This window comes from Quercus lobata, chromosome 7, assembly GCF_001633185.2.
Source record: "Quercus lobata isolate SW786 chromosome 7, ValleyOak3.0 Primary Assembly, whole genome shotgun sequence".
NCBI lineage: Eukaryota > Viridiplantae > Streptophyta > Magnoliopsida > Fagales > Fagaceae > Quercus > Quercus lobata.
This window is the reverse complement of record NC_044910.1, coordinates 2360724-2377806: the sequence shown is the minus strand read 5'-3', so window position 1 is coordinate 2377806 and position 17083 is coordinate 2360724. Positions and strand designations below refer to the sequence as shown.

At 31.5% G+C, this 17083-nt stretch overlaps 1 protein-coding gene across 1 annotated transcript; it reads left to right on the top strand.

The window, feature by feature from the left end:
• The first annotated feature begins 1574 nt into the window (after positions 1–1574).
• LOC115953238 lies at positions 1575–2543 on the top strand. Its single transcript, XM_031070774.1, has one exon. The coding sequence runs from the start codon at positions 1575–1577 to the stop codon at positions 2541–2543; it is 969 nt and encodes a 322-aa protein (XP_030926634.1).
• The last annotated feature ends 14540 nt before the right edge of the window (positions 2544–17083 follow it).

The window sequence follows — 17083 nt, the reverse complement described above, 5'->3', positions numbered from 1 at the left end:
TTTCACACTTGGATAAGACCTTTGATCAAATAATCTTTTATAGAATGCAGCTTGGAAGATCATCATGCAAGCTAGTTACAAATTTATATATATATACATATATATATGAGATAAAATTTCTACTCTAGCCTAATCTAAGTGTATATGTGTGTGAAGCTCCCTCCTGGAGACTTGAACCCTAACCCTTACCCCTCACACCCTATAAGCACTTATACTTGTGGAGTGACCATCACAATAAGGGTGCGCGGTAGTAGCTAGTAACAAAATTTAAGGACCTTCTAAATGTGCAACTTTTAATGAATTTGGGTAGTGGATTGTAAATTTGCAAGCTAGTTTTAATTCTTAAAACTAGCTTTTCATATTGACTATACCTGTTAATTTTAAGTTGTAAGGAGTCATGCTTTTCATAGCAGAATTTAAATACAAATAAGGAATATGAGATAATGGCTTCAAGCTTGTAGAATTAAATTAATAAAACTATAATAATGTAAAATTTGAGATAATGATTTTTATCTATTCTTAGTCAGATTATTACGTATAATTAGTTTATAATTATTATTATATATATTTTTGTATTAAATTATACAATACATCATCTAAATTAGATTAGCTTTCAATTCAACCCTATAACTTTTTTTTTCCTTTCATTCATTTAAATTTCATTTGTTGTCAATTTAGTCATTTCATTCACTTCTGTTAAGTGGGTTATCGTTTTATTTTTAAAAAATGTTAAGTGGGTTATCATTAAGTTCCCCAAAAAGGCAAAAACGACGTAATTTTAAATTTTTTTCAACTTTAATATTTATATCCTTATAAACTTGCAAAAGTGCAAAACCACATGCCCTTTGTCTTTTATGCACAATAGCGCCTTTGTTATATATGTTGCGACCACAGTTTGGTTTCTTAATTAAGAACAGCGTCTCAATTTAATTATAAATTCATTTAAGAAAATTAATGGCTAAACGTGCCTAAATATATTTTGAATCATGCCTCAAATAAGGGGAAAAGCATAACAGTTAATGGGTATATTAAGAGTCTCTCTTTTTTTTTTTTTTTTTTTTTTAAGAAATTTTAAGTGTCTCATATATATGAACCATTTAAAAAGGTTTAAATGGACGTTTAAATAGTATAGGGCTTTGCTAAAGTTTAGGCAAAAATACATGTCCAAAATAATTATATACTTTAAAAGGCCAAATTTATTCGACATTTGCCCTCTTGATTGTTATGTATACTACTAGTTACAAACTTTGGTTCCTTGTTTGAAAAGTACATCATAACTCGATGTATTCATTGCCACCATATATTAGACTCTTTATGGAAATGGAAATTTGACTAATTGAGCAATAACGTGTTCACCGAGTAGTTCAAATTATTTTTAGAATTTTTCTGTGGTAAGCCTTACCAAATCTCACTAGTCACCAGATTAGTTCAATGTGTTTGCTAATATAATTCATGTATTAATTGCACAAAGGGATTTCTTTCCATACACAGGATATTGGCATTAACTAAACCCTTTATAAAAAGAACATCAATCTCTCTCTCAATCTCACACAAACCCCCTCTACTTTCTTGCCATGAAAGCACACGGTAATTCTCATCATGAGCCTTGTGCCTCTGAGGCCTCTAGCATCTCAGCCACTTCTGAAGGTCCTCCTTCACACAAAAAAGAATTAGGTGTCGATGATTCCAATAAGATCATGATCATGAAAATGAAAGAAAAATTTTCCAAAGTCTTTGATCATGCTGATCAGCCACCCTCTTCGGGATCGGGTAGTTCTCATGTCTTACTCGATTTGAAGCTTTCTAGTGATGATTTGAATCGAGGGTCAATGAAGAAAGAACTCAATCTTTTCGATTCCATGAATTCTAGCTCTTCTCTGGTACCAATCGAGCCTATATCCGATGAAAAAAGCCCTGAAAAAAGTCCAGATGAGTCAAGGAGATTCTCATGCAACTTTTGCCAGAGAAAGTTCCCAACGTCACAAGCCTTAGGTGGTCATCAAAACGCACACAAACGAGAGCGTGCATTGGCTAAACGACGTCAAGGTATGGATAATATGGGTGCTTTTGGACATCCACATCACTTTCCTTACTATCCCTATTCAAACCTTTCCACAAACCCTCTTTATGGATCTTTTAATAGATCATCATCATCACCTCTTGGTGTTAGAATGGAGTCTATGATTCATAAGCCCTCTTTTACTTGGTCCTCTTCACCCGGACACGGATACCGATATGGTCACGGTGGTGGTTGGTCTAGGCAGACCTTGACGAATCCACAACCATCTATGGATAGGTTAAGGATTGAAGGGTCTCTAGCACATAATGGTGCTTTTGGACTTGCTGGTGGGAATTCTATTCCTACTACAAAATTTGATGAAATTAGTACCAATGCACTTCGCAATTTTGGTGGATCTTCTACAGTTGCCACATCAAACATTGACATTAACATCAAGCCAACTATCACCGGCGGTGATTATCTACGTCGAGAGGATCCTCCAAAAAATGATGCTTTGGAACTTGATTTGTCACTAAAGCTTTAAGTATTGTTCTAGTTTAGAGTTTATTATTAATGATATTAGACGGTTTTGTTAATCTTTTAGGTGATCATTTTGTTTGAGAAATTTTGTGTATTTTGATCACTTTCGTGATCTTCAGAATGTATGAAAATAAAATATCACGGTTTAATTTTTTTTTGGAAGAAAATTTATTTTAATTTAGTTTTTGTGCTTACCCTTCTTTCGGAATTGATATATTTGATAGTTTTGGTATGAAATTCTTTAGTAATTAAAGCGCAGGTCAACTCTCGATATTTCCTCCTATGCTTGATGTATTTTAAAAGATACCATAATTAATGTATGCTTGTAAACGTGGTTTTTCAAATTGATGGTCTGAGATAATTTATCGCTTTTGATTGATTATAGAGTGATTTTGTCTGCATTTATTTATTTATTTTTTAAATTTTGGAAATAAATTTTTTTATTATTTATTGGCAATACTTAATAACATAAATATTGGTATGATAATTTAACTCTTCAAAAATATAGGTTATTTATACTAAGTCAGTCAAAAAATCAAAGTGATTGCGTTAGTGGTTTTTAAAGCTTAGTAATATCGGTTTCAAAAAAAAAAAAAAAAAAAAAAAAGCCACATAGTATCCGCCTTGTGCTAAATTTGATATTTCTAACGGGACTACTCCGATGATTTTGAGGCTATACATACTGGAGTAATAAGGTATTCGAAGAAATTTAAACCAAGGTGGTCGATATCGTACCAGTCTGGTCATATCAAAGGTATGTATCGTACCGATACATGTACCAGTATCGAAACGTAAACATTTCATACCGATTTAAATACGAGGCGTAACGGCCATGTTTTGAGCGTACCAGCTGATTGTATCAGCTAGTACAATAAATATATATATATATATATATATATTTTAAGTTTTGAAATTTTTGAATTTTTATAAGGGCAGAATGGTAACTTATTTGAATTAAGTTATTAATATTATTTGTTTTCTTAGTATGCAATGAACAATTAAAGTCTTTTTTGTTGATTAAGTTATAAATTAAGTTATTAATTTTTTATTGTTTTTTTTTTTCTTTTTTGTTGATGTTAAAGTCTAAAACCATGAATAATTTATTTTGAATTGAGGTAATATTTTATGGTAAATTTTTATATTTATTATAATATATATATATATATAATAGCGATAAAACCAAAACGGTACACCGGTATTGACCGATACCGAAATATATCGTTCCATTATTCAAACTAGTACAGCCTCCGGTACAAGATTAACTCTTTTGATTTAAACACCCATTTTTATAAAATAAACAAAAATCTGTCCAAGTGCACATTTGAGCTAATGGCGTTGGAATTACCTTTGTTTTGTTTTTAAGGTTAATTTTGTGACAATGATATCGTTATAAATGTTTTTTTTTTTTGGAGAAAAGAATATCGTTGTGATCTTAAGCAAACAAAGACTACTAATATGATTAATTATCTAGCTCTAACTGGCCATTGGGAAAGTGATAACTATGGAGTTTCAAATTATTTGAATAAATCATGTAGTAATAATTACTTTGAATTGGACTCTCACTTAACACATCCGTTACTAGGACCTAGGGGGGGAAAAGTGAAAAACCATTATAAAAACTGTGGGTACATGGTGACTACATCAACTTCCTTAACTTTCTTCCTATCCAAGTAATTGAAGGTCATCTAAAAAAATTGGAAAAGTTTTTATAAAATAAATTTTAAATATTTTAAAAAATAGAAAAGGAAATAAATCTGGTAATTTTCTTGCTTTTTATTAGAGGAAAGCCTCAAGATTTACACCTGTACAGTCTGTACCTATAAATTGAAAGAAACTTTTACCTTAATAATCAAAGATTCAGATTCTCAAAAAAAATTTTAAAATCAAAATCAAAGATTCAAATTTGCTTGCCTTTATTACGATGCAAGCAATCACCTTAATAAATCTTCTGATAACATGCTCTATTAAAGCCTAGAGACACACAGAGAGCACGTTAGATCAATTAAGCCACATTATAGTAATTTGAATTTTGAATATCCAGTATTAACACAATATGTTATTTAATGAAGATCACAGTGGTACGTCCCAAACCGAAAATATATTAAATTCTATGTAACAAAAGATGGATTACCTTAATAAATTTTGGTTTTTGAAAAAGAGAAAACATTCAAACGTGATTTGGAGTAAATACTATATTTTACACGCTCTAACAGTAACATGACACATCAATATTGCACTAAACAATAAAATACACTTGCCACAGGACCAAAAAAAAAAAAAAATACACTTGCCACACACAAACGATCAGGTGTATTTCTTTGTTTAGTGCTACGCTAGCTAATGGGTCACGTTGTTATTGGAGGTGTAAAATGTGGTATTTAGGGTGTATTTGGATACCGTTTATTTTGCTGAAAAATGAAAATACTGTAGCAAAATAATTTTAAAATATGTGAATAGTACCGTGGAACCCATTTTTAATAAAAGTTTTGTTGAAAAAAGAAATTTGTACATGAGACATACTAGAAAAGCACCACAACCACAGAACATGCTTCTAAAAAAATAAATAAATAAATAAATACAGATGCAGACGTTATAATCTGAATCCAAACGGGTACTTAGAGTATTTCCAACAGACTTTCCAAAATTTTGTACTGATTGAAAAGTAAACGGTTTTTTTTTACCTTTTAGCTACTTACTTTTTTAAATACACTTTCTAACAGATTTTCTATCATCATTCTTTTTTTAATATATATTTGTTTATTTTTTTCAATCTATCTTCATTTATTTCTAATGACTATATTTTTTCAAATACCCAACCATCATATTTTTAAAATCTCCCAATGGTAATATTTTTAAATTTTTCCTAATGATATTTTTTTAACAAATCTTGTGAAGCACTTGTGGTAATGATATACTGAGTTGTAGGTTATCTGATTTTAACTAGAAATTATTCTAAAAATGCTACATTCACAATATTTTGCACAATACTTTCACAATAAATCCTATTTAATAAGTTGTTGATGTTTCTAATTTGAACTCACTAGTTACCACTAAAATTATTTTTTGCTCACTAATAATAGTCAATAACAACCTACCACTTAAAATTTATTATGAAAATATTGTGGTAGCGTTGCTTAATCCCTTGTTTCTTTATTTTTTTTCATCCAATTTCTTCTTTTCTTTCTTTTTTTCCCCTCTTTTTTTATCCTCCACACACGTACCCTTACTCTTTCCTTTTTTTCCTTCTTTCCTCTTTTTACCTTACCACTTCCTCCAAACTCCAAAACATTCTAGAGCTCTCTCTCTCTCTCTCTCTCTCTCTCTCTCTCTTTTTTCTTCCTTTCTCTTTTTTCTCTTACCACTTCTTCCACACGTTTCTTTCCCTTTATCCCAAAAAAACACACAAACTTAAACGTCACACACAATCACACTGTTTGATTCTCATCAAACGAAGATAGAGAGAGGGGGGAAAATCGCCAAGGGAGAAAAATCGCCTCTATTGTTTGCTGATCTGCTCTGCCTTCACCATCGCCTGTCTTCCTCCCCACCGCTGCTTGATCTCTTCGCCACTACCAATGACATATGGTCGAAATGGGTTAAATCATTTTTTTTTTAAATTCTAATTTCATTAGTTTATGAGAAAGATCATGCATTTGATTTCATTGTGTTCTTTGCTTTGTGTTTGTTCAAAATGTATTTTATTGTACTTTGTAGCCGTTGAGATAAAGGGATGAGAGAGAAAATTTATTTTTTATTCGGCCAGGTATTTTTTTAAAAGAGAAAAATGATTTGAAGTTTTTACAGTGCTCTCCAATCAAGAGAGCTACTATAGCAACTCTACAAAAAAAAAAAAATAATAAAATTAAATTAAATAAAATTAGAGATGAAAAGACTGTTGGATGACATTTTTTGTGTGTTTGCTCTCCAAAAAAGGCTTTAGAGAGCCTATTGGAGATGCTCTTAAGCTAGAACTTGTTTGAATATTTTCTCTTCAAAAAATGATAACCTTGAGTACTTATGCACCATGCATGCACACAAACAAACATATGCATCAACAATCATGTGTATGCAATATGCACACTTTCTTAGTGATGATACCAAAAATCGTCAGTGAGCCGTACGGTCCTCATGTACTCTAGACAAAACCTGCGAAACAAAAACAAAGAAGACCTTACAAAGAGTATTGGTGTGGTACTGGCCAAATACCCTCCAAAGGTTAAGTTAAAGAACTTTCACAACTCTAAAGTGCTAGAGTTGGGGTAAATTATGTGTACCTTGATTTGTGAGGGCTTTTGGGGGGGGGGGTGGTTTATAGTAGTGTAGAGCTGACCTTCGTTTCTTGGAGGAGAGGATCTTTCCTTGTAGAGAAGATCTTTATTAATACACGTATTTTGCTTGATCCTTTCCTTATGCGGATTCCTTTGATTAGAGTTGATCATGGGAGACAAGAAATTTCCTTACATAGATATTCGTGAGGGTCAAGTTAAGCTAGACTGGACCCGTTAGCCTTTTTAACCCCGTCGGCCTCTCCACCTCCATCAGCCATCTACTCTGTCCGAGCATTCCTGTCAGCCTATGAAGATGCTTGTTGAGTCTCATTGTGGGGTCATCAAGATTGGTGTCTTCGGCCTAACTCTTCCATTGGTTTTTGTAAAGCTGATGGGTATGTAGGTGCCGACAACCCTTTTACGTGATGTTTTGGGGGTATTAAATTTATGGCTAAAATATCCCTATCACTTAGCATACTGTTAAAAGCATGGTTCTTGTAAGACCTTATATTCCTAGCTCTTTAAATCTCAATTATTTGAGGTCATTGGGGTCGGGACCTAGGTTTGTTGGTACAAAATAGGGTGTTTATAGTATCTATTTCTAATATTAATTCTAAATCCGAATAAGCACATGAGGGTGCTTGTCTAATCCGTTTCGGAGTTCATTATATCTAGCTCTTAAATGTGCACAAAATTGGCTTCAGGTTTTAGTGCCCTTTTCACTTGAAAAGGCAATGACTGAAGTCAAGGCATGATATGATTCAGGCAGTATTTTGAAATTTTTTGAACTTTTGAAATATATTATCGTCCATTGTGTATGAAAGTTGATTTATTGTTCAATTCTTTTTATTTATTTATTTATTATTTTAGCTTTTTATTTATTTTTCTTTGTAGCATACAATGTCAGTTCACTACAAAAAACGCGGTTATAAACGCAACTCAAAGCTGGGCTATAGCCGCATTTTTAAAAAATGTAGCTTTAGGTTGGGGTCTATAGCTGCGTTTCTAAAAACGCAGCTATAGGCCGAAACCTATAGCCGCGGTTATAAAAAACGCGGCTATAGGCCTATTGCTGCGCTGTTTAAGCCATGTTTGTAAACGCGGCTATAGGAAACGCGGCTTTGGTCTATAGCCACGTTTTTTGGGTCACGCGGCTATAGACCCCTTTTTTTGTAGTGGTTAGTGATCTCGACTCTTCACTCTACAGTACTTGGTAAGTTGAAGTACACATTTAAGAATCAATCTAATGTTCCAATTCTCTGCTCAATATTATTGACTAATTTTTAACTTCATTGTGATGCAGGAGTTACAAAAGTGTATATGGGAACGTAGCCCTTAGGCAGGGACAACTTGATGCATTTGGAGGCTTAAAGCAAAAATTGAAATTGAGGCATTTTTTATATTTAAATATGACTTAAAAAAATTAAATATTATTTAAACTCTATTATCTTATTTTAGATGCAAAATTATTACTAATTAACATAAACCATGTAATTTTTTCTTTTTAGAAAGTCTATAAACACAAAAATATTTGACAAAACTTTTCACATTTATTAATATGGTAGAATGATAATGGTAAGTGAAAGACTAATGTTTTTTTTAAGAGTTTCAACTTATGATGTCCGCTCCAAATAATAACTCTTTATCATCAGACCAAGACACGAATCGGTTTTTTGTGCAAACGGGGATTAAACTCAAAGGAGTAATGTTGGTGGTAGACTTTGGTGAGAACTAGTTAAAGTTTACAAATTCAACTATTGTGAAAAATATTGTGAATTTTCTTGTGTATTGCTCTCTTTTTCTTTTCTTTTTTTTGGAGAAGTGCTACATTCACAACATTTTTCACAACAAATCCTAGGTGTTAAGTTGTTACTGGTTCTAATTTGAACTCATTACTAAAATTATTTTTTTGCCATCAATAATAATCTACTACTTAAGATTTGTTGTAAAAGTGTTATGAAAAATGTTGTGAACGTAGCATTTCTATCTCTCTTTTTTTTTTTCTTGTTTTTCATTTGATAAAAAGTATTATTTTATTTATTGGCTAATATTTGGGCTTAATTAAATTAAAATTTGAAATTTTTTTGTACGAGCATTAGGTATAGACCCAATCCATTAACCTTTGTATTCTTAAGAGTATAGGGTCCAATGCCAGGTCGAGGCCCATATCAATTTGGGGGACCATTGCCTGGTTGGGGTCTAGTGCCAGGGCAAGATTTGCATCAGATGGTAACAGTATTGTCTTGGAGGAAATCGCCTACCGAGCACCATTTGGCGACAAGAGCAAGTTTCAAGAGAGTCACATCAATCACAAGAAGTGGATCCCATCTGGTTAAATCCCTTCATCATGACGACCCCACTTAGGGAAGTCTATAAATAGAGGCTGAGGGTGTGAGGGAGTAGGTTGGCAATATTGGGAGGAAGAGAGATACACAAGAGAAAAGAGAAGAACCATTAAAAAGGGGTAAACTCAGCATTACTAATTTCATGTCTTCTCGGGAACCACACAAACAGGGTAATAGAATACCAATTAGGCTTGAAACAAAATCTCTGGGGCTGTTGGGTTGGCTTTCAAAGGTTTTCCTATTGTAGGAAATTTCATACATACCCCTCAAAACAAGAAAATTGGAAGCCAGACTCAAAAATTCATATAGTACTTTAGGCCTAGCACTTCATTTTTTATACTTATGGCCTTAAGTGATTGCATCAATGATTTATAACGTTAAGTGGGGCACTGCCTTTAGGTAAACTAGTCTATGCCCTTGTATATACTACTTTTTCCCCGTACAAACTACACGAAAAAATATAGCCACCTTATGGCTTCCACTAGCTCCGCCCGTCATTATCATTGTCTCCAGCAACGACAACATATCTATAAAATTAAGAAAGATTCACATTAAAAAGTTCAACGAGCATGTTGACAAAGGTTGTGCACAAAGAGAAAATTGAGTTTTGTGTCAAGTTGGCCGACATTTAATTCGGCTCTATAGTATACACTAGTATGTAGCCCCGTGCTACCGCACGGGAATGGATATATTATTAATCATGAGTTTATTCATGTTTAAAAGGCTCAGTTAAGTCTAAATTCATATTATTATCCAGAAAATTTCATTAACAAAACTTAGCAGTATATATATTTTACACAGAAAGATGAACCTTGGTGACAATGTTTATCCAAAAGATCCATTCACGCTTTTGAATCTTCAATCTCTATTGGTGATTGAAATTTTCGCAGCTTAAAAAATTTAAAATTAAAAAAAAAAAAAAAAACCTACTCATTTTGTAGTTTTACGATGGGTCATTTTGTAACATGATGGGCATTTGTATAAAGAAAAAACCTCTGAAGTTCCATGGCTGATAAAAGAAATTCTCTCAAATCTCTTTTTATAGAGAGAGGGGTTTGTGCGTGTTTTTATACATCCTTCATAGTTGTATTATCACGAAGCAAGTCCAATGGATTTAGATTGGTACTACCGATTCCCAAAGCATGAGTGTTTAATGTGTTATTAATTTCATCTCATTGGCTTCTGCACATGACAGCAAAATTAAAAATAATTAGATTGTACACGTGTATAGTAAAATTGGACTCCAATTTCAAATTCTAATTGAACAATTGGAATGATAATATATGATAGTAACAACAATAGGAAAATTCAAATAAAATTTTGAATTCAATTGTAACAATCTGAATAAAAAATTCCAGTAGAAAGACAGGGTGGAGTGATCCACTCCAAGAAGGCGACCAAACTTGCATAAATATAAAATAATAAATCTCTCTTCGGAAAATTTACATTGTTCATAGCCTTTACCTTCACTGAACATTTTAAAAATATAGTGACTCACATCTGCCATCTAGACATCTACAGCCGGGTCCTCTCCAATTCGCGTAAGATTCCATTGATCACTAAGTTCCTTTGCAGCCTACAAAAAGTATCATCCATCGGTCCACAACAGTGCTTTCTTCATTGTTATAGGTGCCAAACCTGAACAAAAAGCCAAATATAAGGATAGTGAATTTTAGGCATAATGTGCATCTAATCACATATTAGCAATTTATAACAAATGTAAAGATGCAAACTTTGTAAGTGAACAGTAAACAAAACTCAGTGTCAGAACCAAGAAGAAAGCACTTTAATCCGAAACTCAGTGCAAATGTAAAGATGCAAACTTTGTAAGTAATTTATAACAAAGATGCAAACTCTGGCTTTGCTATCTTTTTGGAAATTATGCAATGTACCCAAACCAAGTTCTTATCACCGATATTAATCTCTTTGGTTTTCACGTTTGACTACAAAATCAAGGAAAAACTTAATTAGCACAGTAACTCACTTGACCCGATACATAGAAGTGGTTTTAATGAGAATGAGCCCACATACATTTAGCCACATGATGCAAAATTCAACTTCAATTTTAGATTCTAGACACATGGCACAAAATTAGAGTTCTAATTTGGAATTTAATTTCACACTCTCTCTGCTTCACCTATTATTTTATATATAGATTACAAAAAACCTGAATTTTGGAAATATGTATAAAGCAGCATTGAGTGGGCTAGCCCAGGCCCAGCAAGAGAGATTCCGTATCAAGAATCCACCAATGAGCCAAATGGGCCAATGGCCATAAGACCATGAGCCGCAATTGACACACAAATTTTCCAACTAATCATGTGACCCAATAACTATAAATTAGGTTTTTAAATTTTTTTTAATTTTATTTTTTTAATTAAAAAAGAAAACTATAAATTAGTTTAGCCTATATATTGTATAAACTATTGCGTATTGAATTATACTATGAAGTTTTTATTTAATCCTCGGTGGGTTCTTCTGTATTTTTTATTCTAAAATTACATGTAATTTGGGGGGGGGGGGCATTAAGAGAGAAGCACGTAAAGATTAAAGTTTTTATTCAGTGAGATGGAAAGCTATAGGAGTCTAAAATTTTTATACAATTCATGATGGCATAACATCCCACAGAATGCAAAAAAGGGACGAGGGAGGATCAAAATTGTGGGATATGGTACCCCCTTCACAATGTCAAGAGTGAATGGTTGATGTCCACTTACTGTAAGTGGGTTACTTCTTTTTTTCCCCTTTTTTTTCAGCTTGGTTGATATCCTCTTGATTTTATGGAGTAGGACAAATAAATTTGAGATTTCAACTGAAGCATTTTGAAAATGATATCTGTAAACTGTAATCATCCAAAGTATCAAAATTTATTGTCAATTGCTAAATTATGTTGGAAGGTAAGTAGAGACAAAGTCACAAACATACCATTTTATTGATAGATTAATTCATCTTATTTTGACTCTTCTAGGGTCCCCAACAATTATTGAACGTGCATTTTCAATTATGAAAGTTTTAAAACAAGTTTGTTCAACAAAATGAAAAATAAGTTTATTGTGGGATAATTTGGTTGTCTGTATCGAAAAGGAAATTTCTAAGAACTTCACTTCTGATATGAGATTTAATGAGTTTAGTTCTCTTGAAGAATGTAAGATAAAATTTTGAATAAAGATGTTAAACTTTTTATATGAGATTTGATGAGTTTAGTTCTCTTGAAGAATGTAGGAAACAATTTTGAATAAAGATGTTTAACTTTTTATATTATTGTTTGATTTCAAACATATCTAGTGTGTAAAAGATTGTTGATTAAAGATAAGTAAAAGATTTCAAATTTCAGTCAATGTTGTCTCATGATTATTTAAGTTTTCTAAATATACATTGTAGATAACACATTGAGTTATAAAGTGCTTAACTTGTATACTTTTATAATACTGTTTTGAATTATTGTATATAGTACGAATATAGTATATATATATATATAGAGAGAGAGAGAGAGAGAGAGAGAGAGAGAGAATTAATCATTTTATTTTTCATCCTGCTCGCAGGAAAATTCTTAACTCCATCATTGCTAATCACAATATATAGGTAGTGTTAACAATTGTTAGAAATATTGTTTAACATAAATTTATTGAAATTTATTTTGTTTCTCATGACTAGGCCTTTTTTTTAAACTGCAAAAACAAAAAACAAAAATAAAAAATGATAATTATTACATCACATATATCAACGTTGACACTGCTCTTTTGTGACCCTTAAATGGAAAGTCTACTAGTAAAGCACCTCGTTTACCTCGTCTTAGCATTTGGGTTCAAGTCGTGTAGAACACAATAGTATCAAAGTTGGTAAGACCATTACAATGAAAAATGACTTACTCCCAAAATTTCACCCAAATATATATATATATATATATATATATGTATGTATGTATGTATGTATGTATGTTGACACTCTTGATATAGTGATATATAGAGATGGCCTTGTCACCTCCACATAACTTCATATAGTGATCTACACCTTTTTCAACTTCAATTGTCAGTCAGATTCGATTCAAAGTGACATCGTTTCTTTCCTTGTTTTGTCTGTGGTATCAAATGTCCTGCTCAACATTCCACTCTTCTTTTGGTCATCCTATCCATCTTTGTAAAACCTAATATGACCTAAAACTGCGCAAGTCCGAGGATCATGATTTGGCATTCAATTATATACTTATATTAATAGGATCTTTTCCATTTGAGAATTGAGATGATGTAACTGCTCTCTTTTCACTACTAAAATAATAAATTTAGCTGAGAATTTGATGTTCTCATCCTCACTATCAACCGACTCATCTTATAGAATATTTTGATTTCAGATTTTGGCACTTTCTTTGTTTGCATGGATTAGTACGACAAAATACAATAATATATTAATATATATATATATATATATATATATATATATATATATATATATAGGCCTCTTTATTTTATGGTAATTGGGCCATGTTTGAACACTTTTCTTATAATTGAGTGGAGCAAGTCCTGAAACGTAGGTGCCACGATGAATCATGAATTAATCCAAAATAACTTGGCTAGGCAAAATTCCACCTGTGCTATTTTTATGTTAATTGGGCCATGTTTGAACACTAATGATTTGATTTGTTATTATTAGAGTGATGTCACCTTTATCTGGCTCTACTTTTGTTACTACTTTTATTATGCACCAATCATAACAAGCCATGTTAACGGTTATGAAAAAAGCGAATAGTATTATCCCTAGACTTATTATAGTATTCTCTCAAAAAAGAAGAAGACTTATTATAGTATTTTAAATGCTCTTGCTCTTCTTTCTGTGATCTTGCAAAATGAAGGCCACAAAATCTTGTTAGATAATACGGTGGCTCAAGAGCTCATTCAGAGTATTTTAATCAAAAAATTAAATCAAAGCAAATGCCGTTGTAGTTTCTGTTTTTAAACGACTATTAGTAAATTAAATGCCCTTCTTTATTTCTCTTTTGGAGTAAATCTTAATTAATTTAATATTAATCCTTTAGAGTGCTGCAAGGCATCTTTTTTTCTTTTTTTCTTTTTTATAATTTTTTTTTAAGATAGAATTTCTACTATAGCCTAATCTAAGTGTATGTGTATATGAAACTCTCTCCTGGAGACTTGAATCCCGACCCTTACCCTCCACACCTCACAAGCACTTATACTTGTAGAGTGACCAACGCACCAAATATGTGCGGTAGCTGCAAGGCATCTCTTTCATCTTGATAAATGTAAGCATTTCATAAGTTCCAGCTCAACACATTCTCTACTTCATAATGGACTAGTGAGATCACACTTTTTTTTCTCTTTTTTTTTTTTTGAGAAAATAGTGAGATCACACTAGTTGATACTATTATAAATGGATAATGTATAGTATATCATTTATGGAAAGCTTGGATCACTTTGGAGTTTGGATTCTAATTGACTACTATATATTATAATATCCATCTATAATACTATATAATTATAATCACTTTTCCATTCTCAGATGCTTTTTTCCTTCTTCTTTTTTTGAATACTTAAGAAAGAATAGAGGGATATAACTACATCTATATGAAGACTTGAGCTATCATTTAGAACACTAAATTAACCATAAAATATCCAATTTTTTTGAAACATGGGTTCTATATAGAATAAAAGATAAACAAGACCCATCTAACTCAATTTAAAAAAACAAAACAAAAAGAGCAGACTCACATGCAATCAATAATATGGTCATTTTCTGCAACAACACACATATATGCATTTACCACAAAATGAACAAAAATCCAACAAAATAACTCTCTACCCAGATAATTGAAGAAGATTTCAAATCAAAGTAGAAAGGAAAGAGTGTTGTCACTTGTCATCTTAGCTCATTGGCTTTGCGAGAGAGAGATAAAAGGAATTTGGAAAAGGAGGTATATATGAGATGAGTGAGTTCCAATATCCAAAGCTAAAACCGATTAAAGAGAGAGAAAGAGAGAGATAAACGGGATTTCTTTAAAAATTTAGGAAGTTTGAGGCCAGGGACGGATTCAGGATTTGAAGTAAGGGGGGCGGTTTTATTGTTAGCTATCTGCTGTGGTTTCGACTTTTGGCTCTATTATTTAGCTAACAAAAGTTTTCTTTTATTATTATTATTTTTTAAAGGGCTAAGTTGTTTGTTTTTGGTAAAATTGGATGATTAGTTTCAATTTTTTTTAATTGCCTATTGGTAAATTTTGTTGTCGGGATAATATTTTGGGCTTGTATTTTTTATTTTTTTTAGATTTTAGATCTATAATTTTTTTTTATAGACTTTAAAAGGAGGAAAATGCTAGATCTACAATTTTTTTTTACAAATTTTTGTTGTGATTAATGGTTATTAGTAAGTAAAAAAATTATGTAAGTGGTGGACCCAGATGCAAACCAGTAAGAATTTGTTATCTCAATAATCTGTAAAAATATTGTAAAAAGGTTTATAGCTGTAGCATTTCTCTTATAATGATCAATAAGGGGGAAAAAATGTAATTTTATTGAACAAAGTCGCTAAAATTAGTACATAAATATATAGTTATATAATTATATATATATATATATTTTTTTTTTAAATTAGGGGGGTTAATCCCCCCCCCCCCCCCCCCCCCCACGGCCGTCCATGAATGGTTCCGTCCATTTTTTAGGCTAATACTAAAGTTCTATAAAATTATAAATTAGCCCCAATAGGAATTCGAAAGTTGGTACATCCAATAGTAGTCCTTATTTCCTCCTCTTTCTAAAGGTTGCCAAAAGGAAAAGGTTTTTCTTAATTCTTCGTATATCTTTTTATTGTACGTGAATTTTGAAAAATTAATTATTGAGTTTACATATTTTTATTATATTCTCCATGCAAAATTTCAAAAATATTAAAGATCAATAGACAATAGTTATGTCATCAATGATATATTTAAATTTCAAGTTTTTGTAATAAAAAATTTGCATAAAAAATAAATTTATTGATTGATAGTAAATAATATTCGATTTGAACGAAATTTGACACGTGTGTTAAGAACATAAAGAACATGCAATTCAACAAGCAGATGTTTTAAAATTGACATTTAATTAAATATATATATATATATAAGAAAAGTTTAAAATGTTTCTTTTCAAGATAGTTTTTGGAAAAACCTTGTCCTTGCACACAAGCCATGGTGTCCACTATGTTATCCCAACATTGATCGAGTAGATCTATGTCATGTTTAAGTCCATCCTGAACACGAATCCAAGATTCCGCCATTATCTTAGAGATTAGGGTGGAGGCCACCATGACGTTTAGTGCTACTAATAAATAGGCCACACAATCAAAATTCACACGAACCTCCTCAGTAATGTTTGAGTTTTATCTGTTTCGATATGAAAAAACGAATTAGCAAAAAGAGCCCCAGGTGTGAAATAATTGCCATGAAATTGTGGACAAGAATTCAACATAAAGCCCAATAGCAAAAAACCTTGTAGATCAGTAGAATAGTCCTCTTTTCTTATTCTTCTTTTACTTTCTCTTTTTTTATTTTTGAGAATCGGAATTCAAATCTCCCTTCCTATTATTATCATTATCGAATTGGAAAAAAAAAAAAAAAATCCCAATGAGTGTTTATTGATGAGTAATTCTTCATATGTACATGGAAGTTTGAAAAAAGTTTTGGTTACAATACTTTCATACATACTAATCAGTAGTTTGTACAATACACTAATAAATTTTTTGAAAAAAATATATGATTTTCTCAATTTTGTTTTTGTATAAATATGAAATATGATAATTATGGTAGTTATTAATAGATATGTATAATGATTGTGTGTTTGTATATAGAACTAGTTATTTAATCATTTAAAGAATATAAGATGTGACGAGATTCTAATTAATGTTTAAACATAGAATATATTTTAAATTCAATTAAAAATATGTGTTAG